The sequence below is a fragment of the Nomascus leucogenys genome, chromosome 6 (assembly GCF_006542625.1).
Source record: "Nomascus leucogenys isolate Asia chromosome 6, Asia_NLE_v1, whole genome shotgun sequence".
Lineage (NCBI taxonomy): Eukaryota > Metazoa > Chordata > Mammalia > Primates > Hylobatidae > Nomascus > Nomascus leucogenys.
This window is the reverse complement of record NC_044386.1, coordinates 83,375,126-83,393,727: the sequence shown is the minus strand read 5'-3', so window position 1 is coordinate 83,393,727 and position 18,602 is coordinate 83,375,126. Positions and strand designations below refer to the sequence as shown.

The 18,602-nt window shown below is 48.6% G+C and overlaps 2 protein-coding genes across 3 annotated transcripts in view; both read left to right on the top strand.

Moving 5' to 3' along the window:
* The window catches only part of CSNK1G1 (casein kinase 1 gamma 1), a 215,469-nt gene extending 207,230 nt beyond the window's left edge, over nt 1-8,239 (top strand). For both annotated transcript variants that reach the window (XM_030814545.1, XM_030814544.1), the window contains one exon: nt 1,995-8,239. In XM_030814545.1, coding sequence (XP_030670405.1) covers nt 1,995-2,049 — 55 coding nt within the window. In that variant the 3' untranslated portion in view covers nt 2,050-8,239. The remainder of the gene's footprint in view (nt 1-1,994) is intronic.
* A 2,612-nt stretch (nt 8,240-10,851) lies between these two features.
* PPIB (peptidylprolyl isomerase B) lies at nt 10,852-18,393 on the top strand. The gene is made up of 5 exons (XM_030814541.1): nt 10,852-11,199; nt 11,897-12,010; nt 14,009-14,102; nt 17,299-17,483; nt 18,063-18,393. The coding sequence occupies exons 1-5, from the start codon at nt 11,065-11,067 to the stop codon at nt 18,183-18,185; spliced, it is 651 nt and encodes a 216-aa protein (XP_030670401.1). The 5' UTR covers nt 10,852-11,064; the 3' UTR covers nt 18,186-18,393.
* Nucleotides 18,394-18,602: the final 209 nt, after the last annotated feature.

Sequence of the window (18,602 nt, the reverse complement as noted above, 5' to 3'; positions counted from 1 at the left end):
GTGAGACTCAGTCTCAAAAAAAAAAAAAAAAAGAAAAGAAAGAAAAGAAAGAAAAACACCAAAAAACACCATTTGTTCTTGAATTCTTATTCTTATCCAGGGTTTCCATTGAAGATTATTTTTAACAATCAAAAATGTTGGTCACTTTTATTTAAAAGAATTTAGTTTCCAAATACATATGACACTTTGCTTAGTGATTATATTTGCACCCATTAATAGTACATCACAAATGTCATTGATACTTTCAGAGAAAATCTTTCCAAAGACCCTCTTAAGAAACTCCTATTTCTGGCCGGGCACGGTGGCTCACGCCTATAATCCCAGCACTTTGGGAGGCCGAGGTGGGCGGATCACGAGGTCAGGAGATCAAGACCATCCTGGCTAGCACAGTGAAACCCCGTCTCTACTAAAAATACAAAAAATTAGCCGGGCGTGGTGGTGGGCGCCTGTAGTCCCGGCTACTTGGGAGGCTGAGGCAGGAGAATGGCTTGAACCCGGGAGGCGGAGCTTGCAGTGAGCCGAGATTGCGCCACTGCACTCCAGCCTGGGCGACAGAGCGAGACTCCGTCTCAGAAAAAAAAAAAAAAAAGAAACTCCTATTTCTAAAATTTTCATGTTTGATTCATTCAGATACGATTAAAGCCCATCATGGTCTGTGTAAATGTTTGTTTCTGCATTCTTAGAAACTTTCTCCAGTTTTTGATAACTAGTCCATTGGATGTAGGAATACCAAGGAGTGTAACTAAAAAGAGAGGGAATCTTGGCTACAATGGAATACCTAGGGGTATGGGAAGTAAGTAACAGTCTTTATTTCCATATGAATATTGGTGGCATTATACCTGCAATGACTAGGCAAGAGACTCAAAGATAGTTTTTTCAGAAAAGTTTTCTTTCAAGGATCTAGCAAGTCTGAGCTATGCTTCCAACTTTACTGCCCTCCATCATCCGGCAACTTTGACTCATCCACCACCTTCTGTCCCTTTCATTCTCATTCCCCATGTGTCAGCTCCCCAGAAAGGACATATCTTGTGCACCTTGCCACAGCACTCATCACCTGCTTCTGGACTGCCTGAGCAAGAGTGATTCTTCCTGTTCTAAAGACAGGAGTGAGAGGGGGGATACTCAGACTTAGGGATGTGCCAGAACTGTGGCTAGTCCCCAGGGAGCAGAACTTGGAGGACTCGTAAAGGAGCCAATCCCACCTCCATCCTAAACAGGGCCAGTTCATAAACCCCATCTGGCACAGCAGCAGTCTCAGGAAGCTAAACTGGGGAGTGCCCTGTATCTCACTCCCTAAATTGGGGAGTGAGAGCATCCCGATGGTCAGCTCTTGGGCTGTGACAGTGGTCCCCTCCAAATGAAAAGGGGAGCTGTACTGATGTCAGGAGATGTGGCTCACAGTCATTATTAGAGTCAGGGCCTCTCCTGCCTACTTCGGTGGGTGAGGGCAGAGAGGGGGATGGAGAGAATCCTTAATCCTTCATTGGTAACATCCTGAGATCCTCCTAGAGTTCCAGACATCATACTTATCATGGGATTTGTTTGCCTTATTTTAGCCTCCCTGCCCTCTGGCCAGTGAGTTGCATTAAATAATTGTGCCCTCAGTATCAAGGAGTAGACAATGTAGACTATTTTTATGCAGCCCTGAGGACCCCCAGTCTTGGCTCTTGATAAGGTGAGGCATCTGGGTTGGGTGCTAAACTATGAGCCTTCTTCATCCTCCTTCCAGTAATGCCTATTTCAGCCCTGCCTATCCTGCACCATCTTGATAATTAGGTAGGATGACTGCAGATTGAAATCAAGCTGCTATTTCCTTTGGCTTTTCTGGCAGACACTGCCCACTGCCTCCAGTGCGTGCACTGTAGATGGTGGGTGGTCCCTATGGGTGGGTGCCAGGGGGAAAATTCCACCCCCTACAGTAAGCAGAAGCAGGCAGAAGTCTGCTGGAAGCTGCAGGCCTCCCGCACTGACTTGCAATGTTCCTTGTGCTCCAGGTGCTGCTGTTTCTTTAAGAGGAAAAGGAAGAAGACTGCTCAGCGCCACAAGTGACCAGTGCCTCCCAGGAGTCCTCAGGCCCTGGGGACTCTGACTCAATTGTACCTGCAGTTCCTGCCATTTCTCATTGGAAGGGACTCCTCTTTGGGGGAGGGTGGATATCCAAACCAAAAAGAAGAAAACAGATGCCCCCAGAAGGAGCCAGTGCGGGCAGCCAGGGCCTAGTGGGTCATTGGCCATCTCCGCCTGCCTAAGGCTCTGAGCAGGTCCCAGAGCTGCTGTTCCTCCACTGCTTGCCCATAGGGCTGCCTGGTTGACTCTCCTTCCCATTGTTTACAGTGAAGGTGTCATTCACAAAAACTCAAGGACTACTATTCTCCTTCTTCCCCTTAGTTTACTCCTGGTTTTTACCCCACCCTCAACCCTCTCCAGCATAAAACCTAGTGAGCTAAAGGCCTTGTCTGCAGAAGGAGATCAAGAGGCTGGGGGTAAGGCCAAGAAGGTAGGAGGAAAATGACAGACCTAGGCTGGAGAAGAACCTTCTCCGTATCCCACGTGTGCCTGGCAGTATGGTTTCCTCTTCCTCTGTGCCTGTGCGGCATTCATCCCAGCTGGCCTTGGGGTTCAGGTTCCTTCTTGCCTCCCTCCTGTGAAGTTACACTGTAGGACACAAGCTGTGAGCAATCTGCAGTCTACTGTCCCTGTGTGTTGGCGTTCTTAGCTTTTTTGACAAACTCTTTTCTCCAGGTAGTAGGACAATGAAAATTGTTCTGAGCAAAGGAAAGAAAACTGACTTTGTTGCACTTTTAGTTTTTTTTAAAAAAACAAAAACAAAAACAAAAACATGGCAGATGCATATTGTGTCTGGTTATATTGGGGGTTTTACTTTTACCTGTTTTGAGGGGGATGGGGCCAGCCAAGCCATTCAGAGAAAACATGGGTCCAGAGGACATTCTCAGTGGAAAGAGTTTGATCTGCAGCACCCAGAAGAGAAGCCAAACTCGGTGTCATTCTGAGTGAACACTCAGGTTGGCAAGAAAACATACTTGAATTTTCATTCATCTTCTCAGCAGCTGAAGAATGTCCCTACCAGAGCATCTTGACCTAATCAGCTTACAGTTTGAAAACCTAGCTCTCCAGAACATGAGATGAGCCAGCCGAGCCAGACTGTGACCAGGAAACAGCTCATCCCAGAGAAGGAGATGCTTAACAAAAAAAATTGAAATTGTTTCCTCTGCTGCCAGGGACTTCCAACTAGATAGCCATGTGACTTCCTGGTGACTTGGGGGAAAAATTAGTGATGAAACAGCCACCACCATATTGCCATTAGTGGAAAAAAAAGAGGAGGACAGTGAACCTGCCTTCCACCTGCCAGAGGGACCTCAGGGTGTGGCATTATAGGGCCAGGAAAAGAAAATCGGTGTATCCTATCTGCCCCAATAGCTGAGCTGTAGCATTTGGGTTGGCCTGCCTTATCAGAAACCAAGCTTATGAAGATCTTCTCCCAGCAGGTCCATAGCAGTAGGCTTAAGATGCAGTATATGGGGCTGCATTTAAAAGGAGGGAAAGATTGTTTGGTGCTGGAACATTCCAGGGAAAAGGAGACTGGAATGAAAGGTCTGAAATTATCTTCTCAATTGCACATAGACTCCTTCCAGAAAGGTGGCCATGCCTCTAAGCATGTTTTTCCCGGTATGCCCTCAGCCTCCCCCCATGGTGTTTTCATATGAGGTACTACTGTGAAGGATCTTGGTTCCTCATTCACTGTTTGACAAGTCTTTCATGTGTGGAGTTACTCTTCTCATGCCCAATTTTCATTTGAGTTTAGTGGCTTAACCAAACAATGACTCCTCATTCCAGAGGTGACAGAAGAGAAAAGGTCATTTACATCAGGAAAGAGGTCTTGTATCTGGGAGTAGAGAGCTAACCATGGAGCACAGTGGCTGGTGGGTGACTTAGTCTGATGGTTTGTGGAGCTTAGAAGTCTTCACCTCTGGCTTGAGGTGTAGGGCTGTCTTTTGGACTGGAGGGTGTGGAGATATTTTCTGGTAGTTGCCATTTCTTGAAAAATTCCCTTGATGTACCTTACACAGAGGAGAAATAACATTAACATGGATCAGAGGTACTGGGCTTCATCTGTTCCACTGGACCTTGGCTAGGGAATATCATTTCACTGGCATCAAACCTGCTTAGCTTATGAAAAGATGGTAATATGTCATTTCTACAAATGTTTTATATATGAAACATAGAGTGGCAGGGAGATGCAGTATCACACCCCTTCCCTACAAGGACTGTGAATATTGGGATTTTTGTCCTTGCCATTACCTAGTGGTTACAGCCCTGTCACTAAAATTTACATCGTTTCTCAGCTGGGATTTGGGCAATGCTAACTTACTGTATAGAAAGTTTAACTTTTCCTCACCCCTGTATAGAAAATGCCTTGCCTCTCGAGAGGGTAGAGGGAGGCCAGGCGCAGTGGCTCACGCCTGTAATCCCAGCACTTTGGGAGGCCAAGGCAAGTGGATCACGTGAGGTCAAGAGTTTGAGACCAGCCTGGCCAACATGGTGAAACCCCGTCTCTACAAAAAATACAAAAATTAGCTGGGCATGATGGAATGCACCCATAGTCCCAGCTAGTCAGGAGGCTGAGGCAGGAGAATCACTTGAGCCCGGGAGGCAGAAGTTGCAGTGAGCCGAGATCGCACCACTGCACTCCAGCCTGGGCAACAGAGTGAGACTCTGTCTAAAAAGAAAAAAAGGGGCAGAGGGAAATGGTGGGAATGCCTGGAGCATCCTGGCACTCTATACTTTACTGAGTGCCTCTCTTCAGCCCCTCACCCTGCTTCCACACACACACACAAAAGCAAAGGCACTGACCAGCTTGGCTGCAGGGCAAGCTGCCTTGCAGCTGGATTTGCGACTTTTTTTTGTCTTAAAATTTTTACTGGATCAGTTGTAGGGGACTGTCCTTCCTAAAACACTGTTCTCACCTTCCAACCTTCACAAATCTCTTACTAGATATTTGGTTTTCATAACAAAGGTAAAGAATCCCAGGTCCCTTTAGCATGCAGGGTAATGGTGATCCCTCCAGGGCCATTGGCACTTCAAAGTGGTCCCAGACCTGGGAGATTCTGATGGGATCTTCCTTAAAATTAAGCAAAAAACCTGAGTACCCTAGATGCAATTGGCCATCAGTTTCAGCCCCATCAACAAATCAGGGCTCCCTCCTCAGCCCTACTGCTACAGTTCCTTAGCTGTATGCCTTAGCCAGATCCTTGGGGTTAGGGCATGCACTCGCTGACTGTCCCCACCCATCCACTTGCTCTGTAGTTTCTGAGCTTTCTCCATTTCACAAGTATGGTGCCTAAGGATCTTTTTCTTTGGGATTGATGCAGTTGTTTTTCCTGAAAGCTAACTCAGCATCTGTTCATAAAAACCCTTAATAGTATACATTAGGAGTTTTCTCAAGCTCTACAGTCCCTCAGACATTGCATCCTAAACAGATTTGAGGCACAAAGGCCAAGACTCCACCAAGGCATAAATGGTCCCCCCTACTCCCTTTTGACCAGGGTATCACTTGTGTCTCTGCAGTAAGAGTTGGTCAACTTGCTCTACGCACCTTGGCGCTTCCCAGAGATCTCACTCCAGACTGCCCCCAAGAGTGGATAGAGCATCCTGACAGCCAGTGTGCACTCATGACTGCCTTAATTGACATTCTTCTGCTATTATGGGGCCTGTCTGGCAATAAACAGGGTCTAGGAAGGTGCAAGATTAGCTTCCAGTTAAAATCCCATTTTATATTGGAATGCATGAGCTACAGATGACAGCAAAGATCCTGAGGTTTCTAGACGTGTTGATTGTCTCTTTTTTCTAAATGAACTCCAAGTACTTAGAAAACAGTCCCTGCCCATTAGCCAGAAAAGGTGACCATCACCCCTAAAGTAATTTCCAAACTTAGTTCAGTGGAAAGATATGCTGGTAGTGCATATTCAGTGTTGATTTTCAGTGCTAGTAACCACTTTTAATGCCAGAAATATGTAACAATGATAATGTAATGTCAAAGTGGTTACTAAAGATTATAGCCTTAACTTTTTTATGTAAGAGATAAAATCCATTCCTCCTCCCAGTGAGCAAGCATGGCTTGCATTTCTCAAAAATGAGAACTTCCATGGCAGCCAAGAAAACGTCTTCTCAGAGGAACTTTCGTTTGATGTATCTCCCAAGCCCACATGCCTCCTGTGTCCCAGCCACCTCTTCCATTTCACATTTAAACCAACTCTCCATTCCCATTGAGTTGCCCTAACAACATTGTCTCCAGTGTCAGAACCATATTAGGGTTCGTTTCTCAGATTGGGAGCCTGCAACACCATACAGCCAACATTGCCTTTGCCACGCCACTGCCACCATCCCCACCATTGCCCTATGGTGGGCAGATGAATTCCAGAAACCCTCAGGGAGCCAGGATAATTAGGCAACCCATCTGAATTGGCCACGTGAGTGACAGGCACTTATCTCTCGGGTTCTTGCTTTTGCAGACTCCAGGGAAGTCCTATCTAGAGGTTGACGGCAGAGACTCCTAGTCTTTCCCATGAGGGGTTGATAGGAATCAAATTGGGATTCCTTTGGCTTTGGGTTTTGTTTTTTTGTTGTTGTTGTTTGTTTTCAGTTTGTTTTTTGGTGTATGGGGGGTGATTTTGTTTCTGAATAAGAAAAAGAAGAGGCAACCATCGCCCTTTCTTGGGTTTATAAAGTTTTGAGCAATGTTTTAGCCACAAATAAGGAATCTTGAAAGTCTTTTATCCAGAAAGCAGTCTTAAAAATGTTTTTCCTAACTCCTTTTGCAGGTGACTAAGTACAAAAAAGTAGGTTTCTCATTGTATTCAAAATAGTGAGTAGGTTCCCTGGATAATACACAGTGGTAGTTGACCTATTTTCTCAAAACACAACCAGAAAACCCACTTCCAGTATTTGTAAATCACCTTTCAAGGGAAAAAGTGAACATGTATTCCTTGTATTTCTAGTTTGATTACCAAACTTGATGTTACAAAGAAACCTCAGTTCTGTAGACAGAATTTCTTTTATTTTTCTTCTTTTACTCCTCATAATCACTTTCCCAGTGCCATCACCATCTATAAGGTCTCAGAGCAGAGGATTATTCATGGTAATAAGTGGGGGTGTGGTGCAGCCATTCCAGTAACACCCACAAGAGGACAGCTGTTCTGAATGTCCCCACCCACCCCTCTTTCAGTACAGGTGAGACATTTTCAGTTCATGAGCTCCAGACCAAATCCCAGGCCAGCCCTTGCACCAAAAGCCTTTTTTAGAAGGCTTATCATTCTATTAGGAATGTCTCAGGAAAGATGAGCCATTTCTTTGGGGAGAAATATATTTACAGATGGAAGTGTGTGTTGCGTGTCTGTGTGTGGTGTGTGTGCGCACGTGAGTGCGTGTGTTCATCTATGTGCATTTCACTTCCATAAAGACCCAGCCCAAGTTGCTGGGAACCATGTGTTCCTGAGTATTCTCAGAGGTAAACAAGTGACAAGTGAGCTTCTGAAATTAGTGTCTCAGCAAGCTGGCTTTAGGAATGAGCCCCATTTTATCAAGCAGAGAAAAAAAATAACAGCAGAAAAGATAAAGATAAACCAAAAATATATACCCCCAGTGGAAAATAATGTTGATTCAGCAATTCCCATTGGATGTATTACATGCTCTAATTTATTATATTATTATTTATCTGTCTTTGATCTTTGCCCATTGTACTCTTAAAAAGATGTTGGGATGTTGATTGATTTTTAAACAACTAGATAATGTATAAATCAGCAGTGGAAATCAGTTTTAATGTGTGGATGTGTCTGATTATTGTTAAATGCCTCTTTTTTTACTTTTTTTTTTAGATGTATAATGTTTCATAAACCCTGGCACTGGTCACAAAGCTCAGCTGTGAAAATGAAATTTGTACTATTTTTAAACATGAATGTCAATTTCAAGTGTATTTGAAATGGTTCCTCCAGGAGAGATATTTGTGCACCATTAGGAAAAGCTTCTCTGCAGAGGAAGTAGCCTTCTTTGGAGAAAATGGAAATGGGTTCTGATATGTGATCTCAGAGTAGCCCATTTCCTAGGGCACCATGGAAAACACAAATGTGATCTTTAAGTATACCTCTTCCCCAGTTTGGGGAGGAAAGGACTCAGTTTGCACCCTTTTTGTATGTAAAATAAAATGTCTTACCTTTCTTGGCTACTTCTGCTTGTTTGGTTGGTTGATTGGTTTGTCTGTTTTTAATCTCCCTTGGCTCATTTGTAATTAACAATCTAGCTAGGACTTACTTTGATGCGATTCAAGGCTCCTGTGAACAAAAATAAATGCCTGATAATTTGGCATTCTTCTTTCATTCCTTGGATTAAATATTGTCTTCTCCTGTGAGTCACTTCAAAAATAAATATTGCTGTCTCTCTTCAAGTGCTGAAGAAGAAAATTATTTTTTAATTAAAAAAATAAATATTGGCCGGGCGCAGTGGCTCTCGCCTGTAATCCCAGCACTCTGGGAGGCCAAGGCGGGTGGATCACTTGAGGTCAGGAGTTCGAGGCCAGCCTGGCCAACATGGTGAAACCCTGTCTCTACTAAAAATACAAAAATTAGTTGGGCGTGGTGGTGCACACCTGTAATCCCAGCTACTCAGGAGGCTGAGGCAGGCCAATTGCTTGAACCTGGGAGGTGGAGTTTGCAGTGAGCCACGATTGCACCACTGCACTCCAGCATGGACGTCAGAGCAAGACTCCGTCTCAAATAAATAAATATTCCTGGAAGAATTTGGACATTATCACTCATATGTTAGTTCCTGGGTCCCTGTTGTTCTCAGGTGGTAGAACACAGGAAATCAGGATCTGATATGTGGAACAACTTTAGTAGCTTTATAATTCTGCTCTACAAATGCGGAATATATGTCCAGACAGAAGATAGAACTACCATGAGCAATGTAAAACCATACTGCATATGTAGCCAACAGAACAACTGTCAATCTGGGCATGATTGACTCCTTCCAGTTTGTTACTACTCTTTAATTACTTTTTCACAGGCAAGTAGCAGCGGAAGAATCATGAGAGAAAAGTTTCACATTGAGAGCATTTTATCCATCAACCTGATGTCTTTTGAAAGTGGGAGTGGGAGAAAGGCTGCTGTAATGCCATTTTAGCCTTAGCTCCTCATGTGCAGGAGGCTACTTGGGTTTTTTGAGTGTTTCCTTGTTTTTGAGACAGGCTGGAGTGCAGTTTCAGGATTACAGTACACTGCAGCCTTGACCTTCTGGGCTCAGGTGATTCCTCCACCTCAGCCTCTGGGGTAGCTGCAACTACAGATGCGCACCACCACGCCCTGCTAATTTTTGTATTTTTTGTAGAGACAGGTTTCACCATGTTGCCCAGGCTCAAACTCCTGGGCTCAAGTCATCTGCCTGCCACAGCCTCTCAAAGTGCTGGGATTACAGGTATGAGCTACTGTGCCCAGCCGGAGGCTACTTTGAAAACATGATTTAGTAAACATTTTTCTCTGGCTATGGCAGCCTGAGACCAGTGAGTGAAGAAAGAGGCTTAACAAAATAGGGGAAAAAAAAAAAAAAGTGGGGATGAGAGATGGATCTGGAAGATCATCTTTGTCAGTATAACAATGTTTAAAACTTCCTCCTGATTGGGGTTGTCTGAATTGAGGTGCAAGGATGGGAAATAAGAGAACTGTCTTGAAGCTCTACAACCTGTGTAAGGCCGCTGTAATGAACAACAAAGTTAATGCCAGTGGCCTTGCATAACTTCAGTCTCGGTCAGCGCCTCATGAAGACTGCATAATTTATGTAAGAGGAGCCCTGCCTATTATCTGTGCTGTGATGACCTGGAATTTCTACGAAGTTAATCTTTGAAAATCAGTTTGAAAGACGTTTTAACGCCATAGGTCCAAATTTTGGAAGTTTTGTGTTTTGAAAGTTTGTGTTTTGGTGTGTAAGACTCCCAGTACCAAAGTATGTTGTAGAGTAGGACAACACTAAGTGTGTGAAGACCGAAAATAGCCCTGTGGGGACATCTAGTAACTATCCCTGACCTCTGGAAAAAAAGCATTGTATCCTCAGGCCGTGGCATAAATTATTTCTCATGTCAGTGCGGATGTGAAGCTATCCCAACCAGGACTTGTTGGGCACTCAGTACTGCAGCGCTGTGCTTGATTTCAATCACTGCAGCGCTGTGAGGGACCTGTTGACAGAGTAAATGCAACACAGTCCCTTGCGCAGAAAAAAAAAAAAATGTAGTCTATTGGGGGAAAAGGTAAAGGAAATTAAGAACAGCGTATACGATAAGATGTCCATTGATATATACATCAGTAAGCACAGCAAGATTACAGAAGGGAGAGAAAAATGGGTAGTAACTTGACGGCCTCAGTAAAAAAGGAAGTGGGTTGTGTAGCAAGTTTTGCAAGACAAGTGGAAGGAGCCGTACAAGGTCACGCTCGGTAAGGGTAAATGTCCCTGAAGTGTCTGGAAGCCACAACGTTTAGAGCCAATTTGGCGGTGACAAACACTTGATTGGCCCAAAACAGTGACAAGCGTCCCGTGCCCCTGTCCAGGCCCACGTATTTGCTAATCTCAAGCGCCAGCTACCGCAGGCCAGCGGAACAGCGCTCCGGGCGGGACGGGCGCGGCGGGGCGGGGCGGGGCGGGGCGCGGGGGCGGGCAGGCCGCGGAGCATGCCGGGGCTTGTGGTCTTCTCGGAGCCCGGGCCCGTGCTCTGCGGGGCCGCCTTCCGCCGGTGGCCTTCCTGTGGGCGGGAGAGGGCGGCCGGGAGCCCAATGAGGGAGCAATAACGTGGCAACCACCCACGAGCCCGCGTCGGTGCCCGCCCCGCAGGGGGACCTACTATCCGGCGCCGAGCCGAAGGGGGAAAACGGCGCCCGCCGCCCGCCCGGAGCCCGCGAGCAGCCTCGGTCCCCCCTACCCGCGCGTGGCGGCGCCGGCTCCCTAGCCACCGCGGCCCCACCCTCTTCCGGCCTCAGCTGTCCGGTCCGCTTTGGCCTCCGCCTGTGGATGCTGCGCCTTTCCGAACGCAACATGAAGGTGCTCCTTGCCGCCGCCCTCATCGCGGGGTCCGTCTTCTTCCTGCTGCTGCCGGGACCTTCCGCGGCCGATGAGAAGAAGAAGGGGCCCAAAGTCACCGTCAAGGTCCGGTGGAGTCCGCGGCATTTACGGTGCCGGAGCTCGGGCCCGGGCGGCCTTGGCTTGGCCTTGGCTCAGCCCCTCCTCCCTCGGCTTCTGTTTGTGGCCTCGTGGCGTCTGGGCCGTCCTGCCCATTCAGTCCAGAGAACGACCTGGACCCACCCCGACACCCCCAGCCCCTGCCCTGACCCAGGGAGTTAGTTGGATCCCCGGATACCCATCTGGGGCCGGCACTGGCAGTCTCAGAGCAGCCTTTATTGCAAACACCCCTCAGTGCTGGGGAGATGGTGAAAGATCACGCCTGCCGGATTCCTAATCCTTTTTCTGCTTAAGCCAAATTTTAGCCACTTCCAATTACAAAGCACAGTATGTATACTTCAAACTTAAGTGGTGAACTTAGGCTCCGCTCCTTGTGGGTTTTCTAATGTTAATTTTTAGAATCTGGGTCCATTAGCTGTTTAGAGCAAATATTGTTATCCTGTAGTCCAAGGAGGGTATAGATAAGCATGTTTTCCAAGAAAGGGGTCTGGAGTTTTCATTAGATTCTCACAGGATTTTTACCGTCACCAAAATCAGATTCAGAACCAGTTCTCTAAAAATATGGCTCTATTCTCTCTCCCATCCTCAGGTTAGCTTCTTGTACCTTCCCCCCCCAGCAACGCCCCTTTAAAGAATCTAAGTTGGAAATGGTCTCTTTCCTCAGGTGTATTTTGACCTACGAATTGGAGATGAAGATGTAGGCCGGGTGATCTTTGGTCTCTTCGGAAAGACTGTTCCAAAAACAGTGGATAATTTTGTGGCCTTAGCTACAGGAGAGGTAAGTGGCTGGAGCAGGGGTAGTCAACTCTAATGAAGTGAAATTGGCACTGGGGATGGCAGCAAACTGACCTGCAGAGTTCAGTCGATCTGTAGCATGGACCTCACTCACTGAGCACCGACTGCCTGTTGTCCTGGGAACACAGTATTGCCCTTTCTTAAGAGTAAGGGGGCCCTGACCAGGCACAGTGGCTCACACTTATAATCCCAGCACTTTTGGAGGCCAAGGTAGGAGGATTGCTTGAGCCCAGGAGTTCAAAGCCAACCTGGGCAACATAGCAAGACCCTGTCTCTACCCCCGCAAAAATTTTTTTTTTTGAGACAGAGTTTCACTCTTGTCGCCCAGGCTAGAGTGCAGTGGTGCGGCCTCAGCTCACTGCAACCTCCGCCTCCCGGGTTCAAGTGATTCTCCTGCCTCAGCCTCCCGAGTAGCTGGGATTAGAGGTGTGAGCCACTGTGCCTGGCCAAAAAAAATTTTTTTTAATTAGCTGGGTGTGACCGGGTGCACCTGTGGTCCCAGCTACAGCTGCTCAGGAGGCTGAAGTGAAATGGAGGTTGCAGTGAGCCATGATCATGCCACTGCACTCCAGCCTGAGCAATAGAGTGAGACCCTGTCTCAAAAAAAAAATTAAAAATTAAAAATAAAAGGCCGGGCGCAGTAACTCACGCCTGTAATCCCAGCACTTTGGGAGGCTGAGGCGGGTAGATCACCTGAGGTCAGGAGTTCGAGACCAGCCTGGCCAACTTGGCGAAACCCTGTCTCTACTAAAAATACAAAAAATTAGCCAGGCGTGGTGGTAGGCGCCTGTAATTCCAGCTACTTGGGAGGCTGAGGCAGGAGAATTGGTTGAACCCAGGAGGTGGAGGTTGCATGAGCCGAGATTGCCCCACTGCACTCTAGCCTGGGCAAGAGGGAAATTCCATCTCAAAAAATAAAAATAAAAAAACAGGCCAGGCGTGGTGGCTCATGCCTGTAATCCCAGCACTTTGGGAGGCCGAGGAGGGCAGATCACCTGAGTTCAGGAGTTCGAGAGCAGCCTGGGCAACATGGTGAAACCCCATCTCTACTAAAAATACAGAAATTAGCTGGGCATTGTGGTGGCGCATGCCTGTAATCCCAGCTACTCAGGAGGCTGAGGCTGGAGAATTGCTTGAACCTGGGAGGCGGAGGCTGCAGTGAGCGGAGATTGTGCCATTGCACTCCAGCCTGGGCGACAAGAGAGAAACTCTGTCTCAAAAAAATAATAATAAAATTTAGGCCAGGCGCGGTGGCTCACGCTTGTAATCCCAGCACTTTGGGAGGCTGAGGCGGGCGGATCACGAGGTCAGGAGATCGAGACCACGGTGAAACCCCGTCTCTACTAAAAATACAAAAAATTAGCCGGGCGTGGTGGCGGGCGCCTGTAGTCCCAGCTACTCGGAGAGGCTGAGGTAGGAGAATGGCGTGAACCCGGGAGGCGGAGCTTGCAGTGAGCCGAGATTGCGCCACTGCACTCCAGCCTGGGCGACAGAGCGAGACTCCGTCTCAAAAAAAAAATAATAATAATAAAATTTTAAAAATGAGATAAAAAAGCGTAAGGGGTCCAGAGCTTCCTGGGGAGACTTCACCTAGGGTGAGGGCAATGGGTTTTAAGGAAACAACAGTGCCCTATTTCAGTTTATATTAACTTTCCATTGAGCCAGCAGGTGACCTTTCTTCTCAGTTTTCTTGTATCTGCTCTTATGATTGGAAGAAATGAGGGGGAAAGCATTATGTGATGTAGAATTATATAAAGCTTGGGAATTGTATGGAGGCAGAGGAATTTCCACATCTGTGTGTACCATGCCTGTCCTGTGGTGCCTGCCTGCTCACTTAGTAGCACATTGAACAGTGAAAGTGGTCAGCAGTGGTGTCTCTTCTGCGAGCAGGAGTTGTGCACTTGTTCCTGTGGGGCCTATTTAATGTAATGTCTTCCTGCTGCCCCATACTACCTCCTTACCTTCTCTTCCCTTTTTCTAGAAAGGATTTGGCTACAAAAACAGCAAATTCCATCGTGTAATCAAGGACTTCATGATCCAGGGCGGAGACTTCACCAGGGGAGATGGCACAGGAGGTAACCACAGGTCCTCTGGGCCAAGGAGTATGTCAGTGTAGCCTCCACGGTGGGAGGGCCAGGTTCTGCTGGGGAGACAAGGCCTCTTTCTTCCCCGGCTCTAGAGGCAGGCCTACTTATTACTTACCTACTTTGAGACCAGCAGCACCCTTCTTTGAAGAGGGAACCCAGTACAAAGAAGAGAGAATAATGGGGTGGACCTGATGGTAGACCTAAGAGAATCTCTCCCAGGTGGCCGTCCTGCTGATCCAGGCCTATAGCCTGGTGACCTTTCCTGATACCTCTTCAGAATGGGGATTGGGGAGAGAGGCGTGTGGAAGCAAAGTGAAGACATGTGGGTACGCGATTCTAGGTCAGGTGCCCAAAGCCTGTCCAGGCTACCCTGGAAGCCCCAGCAAGAGTGGGAGGGCCAGGCATGGTGACTCTGTGATCCCAGCACTTTGGAAGGCCAAGGTGGCTGGATCACTTGAGGCCAGGAGTTCAAGACCAGCCTGGCCAACATGTTGAAACCCCATCTTTACTAAAAATACAAAAGATTAGCCGGGCATGATGGCACGCACCTATAATCCCAGTTACTCAGGAGGCTGAGGCAGGAGAATTGCTTGAACCCGGGAGGTGGAGGTTGCAGTGAGCTGAAATCACGCCACTGCACTCCAGCCTGGGCGACAGAGCAAGACTCCATCTCAAAAAAAAAAAAAAAAAAAGAGTGGGAGCAGTTGCTTTCCTTGACAGTCTTTCACCAGAGACCACTGTAAGGGCCGACCCTCACCTTGGCATTCACTTGCACACGTAGGACAGAAAGACCCCCGGACGCCTGCATGAGTCTCACTGAGCTCAGGTACAGCCTGCTGCTTCCTTAGAACACAGCTCACTCCTCGATGAGTGTCTGTGGGCTCTGTGGTGGGGGTTGAGGATATAAAGACCCACGGGGCAGTGGCTCCCTTTTACTTCCAACAACTGGAAATGTACAAGTGGGCCATGATGCAGCGTTTAGGACTCGGGCTCACAAAAGAGACCAAAGAACTGTATTTGTGGGGTCAGACGCAGTTGGGCTCGATCCAGCGTCTGCCACCTTCTTGGTTTGTGACCTCAGGCAAGTGAGTCCTTGGAGCTTCAGTTTCCTGTTCTGTGCAGTGAGGGTGAAGAGAGTTGTGGGGCCATGAGGATTGGGCTAGATCTGGAGTGTGAAGTGCCTGGCATGCAGTGAGTGCTTAGTAAGTCAGCCATTGTTGAAGTGCTGACAAGCAGAGGGATCCCCTCAGGCCAGGGAACAGGGAATGGCCTTGTGGATGTGAGGAAAGATTTCAGTGGGGTCCTCAATGAGGAGAATTTGAATGGGCAGAAAAGAGGCAGGGTTAGGGCATGAGCCCGGTGCTGTTCTGTGGCAGGAGCTTGGCCAAAGGTGGGGTGAGGGCATCTGTACCCGGAGTGCAGAGAGGTGGGTGATGGCCTGCAGCCTGGGCTTCGGCCTGCAGGGAGTCAGGGCCATGGAGCTGAGTAAGAGGATGACCCCTCACTTGGGGTGCCAGGGGAGTCATGTGGTAGCAGATCTAGGATGTGGGGGCCAGGGCAGGCAGGCCACTGGGGCCACTGGTGCCGCTGACCCTGGGCAGGGAGATTTGGACCTGATCCTGAGGTGGCTGAGAGCAGAGATTCGAGAGCAGAGACCACCTTGGTCTGAACCCTAGCTCTGCTGCTGCTCTGCTGGGGCTCCTTTTATTCTCTGTGCCTCAGTTTCTTCATCTTTGAAGTGGAGCTAGCTCCTCCTCATAGGGTGGATTGTTAAATATGTAAGAATGCTTGGAACAGTCTCTCGCACACACTGTGAGCACCCTAAGCACTCGCCTACTGCAGCGGTGGTGGCGGGAATGGAAAGAAAGAGTAAGTACATGGGGAGTGGGCAGGGACAACCTGAGCCACGTGCAGAGGAAAAGGGATCAGAAGAATAACTGAGGTCTGGAGAGAAAGATGACAAGGTATGTTGAGTTTAAATAGAAATGCCCATTTGAGTTTGGAACCCCTGTATGTTGGGGACTGGTTGGAGCTAAGGATGGAGATTCGGGGGTTTTCTGGATAACAACTATAATCAAAATCCCACAGTTGGCTCAAATGGGGGAGGCTTTTAGCCAGCATTCCAGCCGGGACTCACTGCACATGTGGCAGAGTCCAGTCTCCCCAGCGTGGGGGTGAGAGGTGGAGCACAGGCAGAAGCACCCCTGTCCCCACCAGCCAGAATCTGGTCGTTCTTGGGTTTTCAGTCATCCTACCTGCTGCCCAATCAGAAACATCTTCCTGGTTGGCATCGGTCTAGGACAGTTTCCCAGCTCAGTTCCATTCTGTGGAACCACAGGATGAAGGTAGGTGCAGTGAGAAGGAAAAAAGAGTTTTGCACGCCAATACATTTGAAAGGTGTTAGATAAAACAAAATGAAAACGACCTCGTTTTTGGCTGAGTTTCTTGGGGCCTAACGCACAGTGTCAGTCTCCAAGGGGTGATAGGGAAAAAGAAGGGTTTCGGTGTTCCTCCTGGAAGCAGCTTTGGAACTAGGGTCTCTGAAACAGCGTAGAGATCACTCCGGATTGCTCTCATCATATCCCCAAGCCCCACGTGGACAGATGCGTCACCCACACTCACAGCTGTCTTTTATTCCTGTTCATTCCCTGTTAAAAGGCTTTGACTCTTCAGAACGCAAGGGGCAGCCCCTCTTTTCTGCCCCTCCCCACCCATCTCTGGCTGCTTTCTCCTCTGCAGCTATGCCTGTGTCTTTTGTGCTCATAGGAAAACAGGCTGTTCAGCCACAGCAGTCCTCCTTTTCTGGAGAGTTCCGACCCCGTTGACTCCCCTGCATCCTGCACGGCACCTCCCTCCACCAAAGTCCCTCCATGGCAGGCCTGGGCCATAGCTAAGGGGAGCTGATAACATGCGCCTTATTTAAAAGCCACAAAACTATCCTCTTGAAGTAATCCTTCTGTGAGCTGTTTGCCACATCAGCCTGGCCTGATGCCCCACTTGGCCTCAGTCAGCATGGCTTGGCTCTGAGGCCAGAAGATAGGAAGGACGTGGCTTTTATGTCCTTGTACTCCACTCAAGCCTAGCCTGGCACAGAGGACAGGTTACGCCCCCTTAGTCCTGGCCCCGAGTGTCTGCCTGGTTTGGCCCAGTCCAGCGCCCCGACCTGCTCTGTCTTTTTTCCCAGGAAAGAGCATCTACGGTGAGCGCTTCCCCGATGAGAACTTCAAACTGAAGCACTATGGGCCTGGCTGGGTAAGCATGGCCAACGCAGGCAAAGACACCAACGGCTCCCAGTTCTTCATCACGACAGTCAAGACAGCCTGGCTAGATGGCAAGCATGTGGTGTTTGGCAAAGTTCTAGAGGGCATGGTGAGTTCTGGAAGCAAGGGCTACTACTGGGCAATCCTCACTGGGGATTCAACACAGACCCCAGGGCAGGAGCTCCATGTGTCCATCCCTTTCCCAAAAGGACCCAACCCACAGATGCGGCCCAGTGCTCCTGTCCAGAAGAAACCCTGTACCTCCATGCCTACAAGGTTCTAAATTCTTCCAGCCCCCTCAGAGCCCAGCCAGGAAGGCTGCACAACTGCCGGAGCCTCCCTCCCCTCATTTGCTCCGTGATGTGCTGGTCCCACCCCTGAGGTATACAGAGTGCAGCTGAACGCAGTGTCCCTGAGAAGCCACATTCCCTGGTCACCCTCTTCCTCCTCCTCGCCCTTGGCCCAACCTGGGTCTTACTTCAAAGGAACAAAATTCCTGCATCCCCTTGTCAAATCTGCATTCTCCCTGCTCTGGCCAGGAGTCTGTTAGAATTTTGGTGCCTCCAGTTTTGTGTGCTGTTGATCACTTGTGGGTCTCAGCTCTCCTGAGCCATATGCTGAGGCCTTTCTCCTGAGCGGTGGACCTCCTGACCCACCGTGCCCTCCTACTTCCACCGTTCTTTTCTAGGAGGTGGTGCGGAAGGTGGAGAGCACCAAGACAGACAGCCGGGATAAACCCCTGAAGGATGTGATCATCGCAGACTGCGGCAAGATTGAGGTGGAGAAGCCCTTTGCCATCGCCAAGGAGTAGGGCACAGGGACCTCTTTCTTTGAGTGACCGTCTGTGCGGGCCCTGTAGTCCGCCACAGGGCTCTGAGCTGCACTGGCCCTGGTGCTGGCATCTGGTGGAGCGGACCCACTCCCCTCACATTCCACAGGCCCATGGACTCAGTTTTGTAACAAACTCTTACCAACACTGACCAATAAAAAAAAAAGTGGGTTTTCTTTTTTTTTATATATAATGTGTGGGCCTGGTTCTTGAGCCTGCAGCACCTCCCCTAGGCCTACATCCCAACATGCCTGCAACTCTTCTGTGGCAATGGGTGCCTGCCCCTTCCCTGGGATCCTGCCTGAAACTTTGACCCAGGAGCTGCCCAGGAAAAGTCAGGCAGGAGCTTTTGCCCCCTGCTTCTAAACTTTGCCAGCTACTGGGCCTCCACATTTGCTC

Excerpts from the sequence above, each read along its gene's own strand:
- PPIB (XM_030814541.1), top strand. The coding sequence starts at position 11,065 with ATGCTGCGCCTTTCCGAACGCAACATGAAGGTGCTCCTTGCCGCCGCC. Across the intron at positions 11,200-11,896 it reads GGCCCAAAGTCACCGTCAAG|GTGTATTTTGACCTACGAAT; the intron begins GTCCGGTGGAGT and ends CTCTTTCCTCAG. Across the intron at positions 14,103-17,298 it reads CAGGGGAGATGGCACAGGAG|GAAAGAGCATCTACGGTGAG; the intron begins GTAACCACAGGT and ends CTTTTTTCCCAG.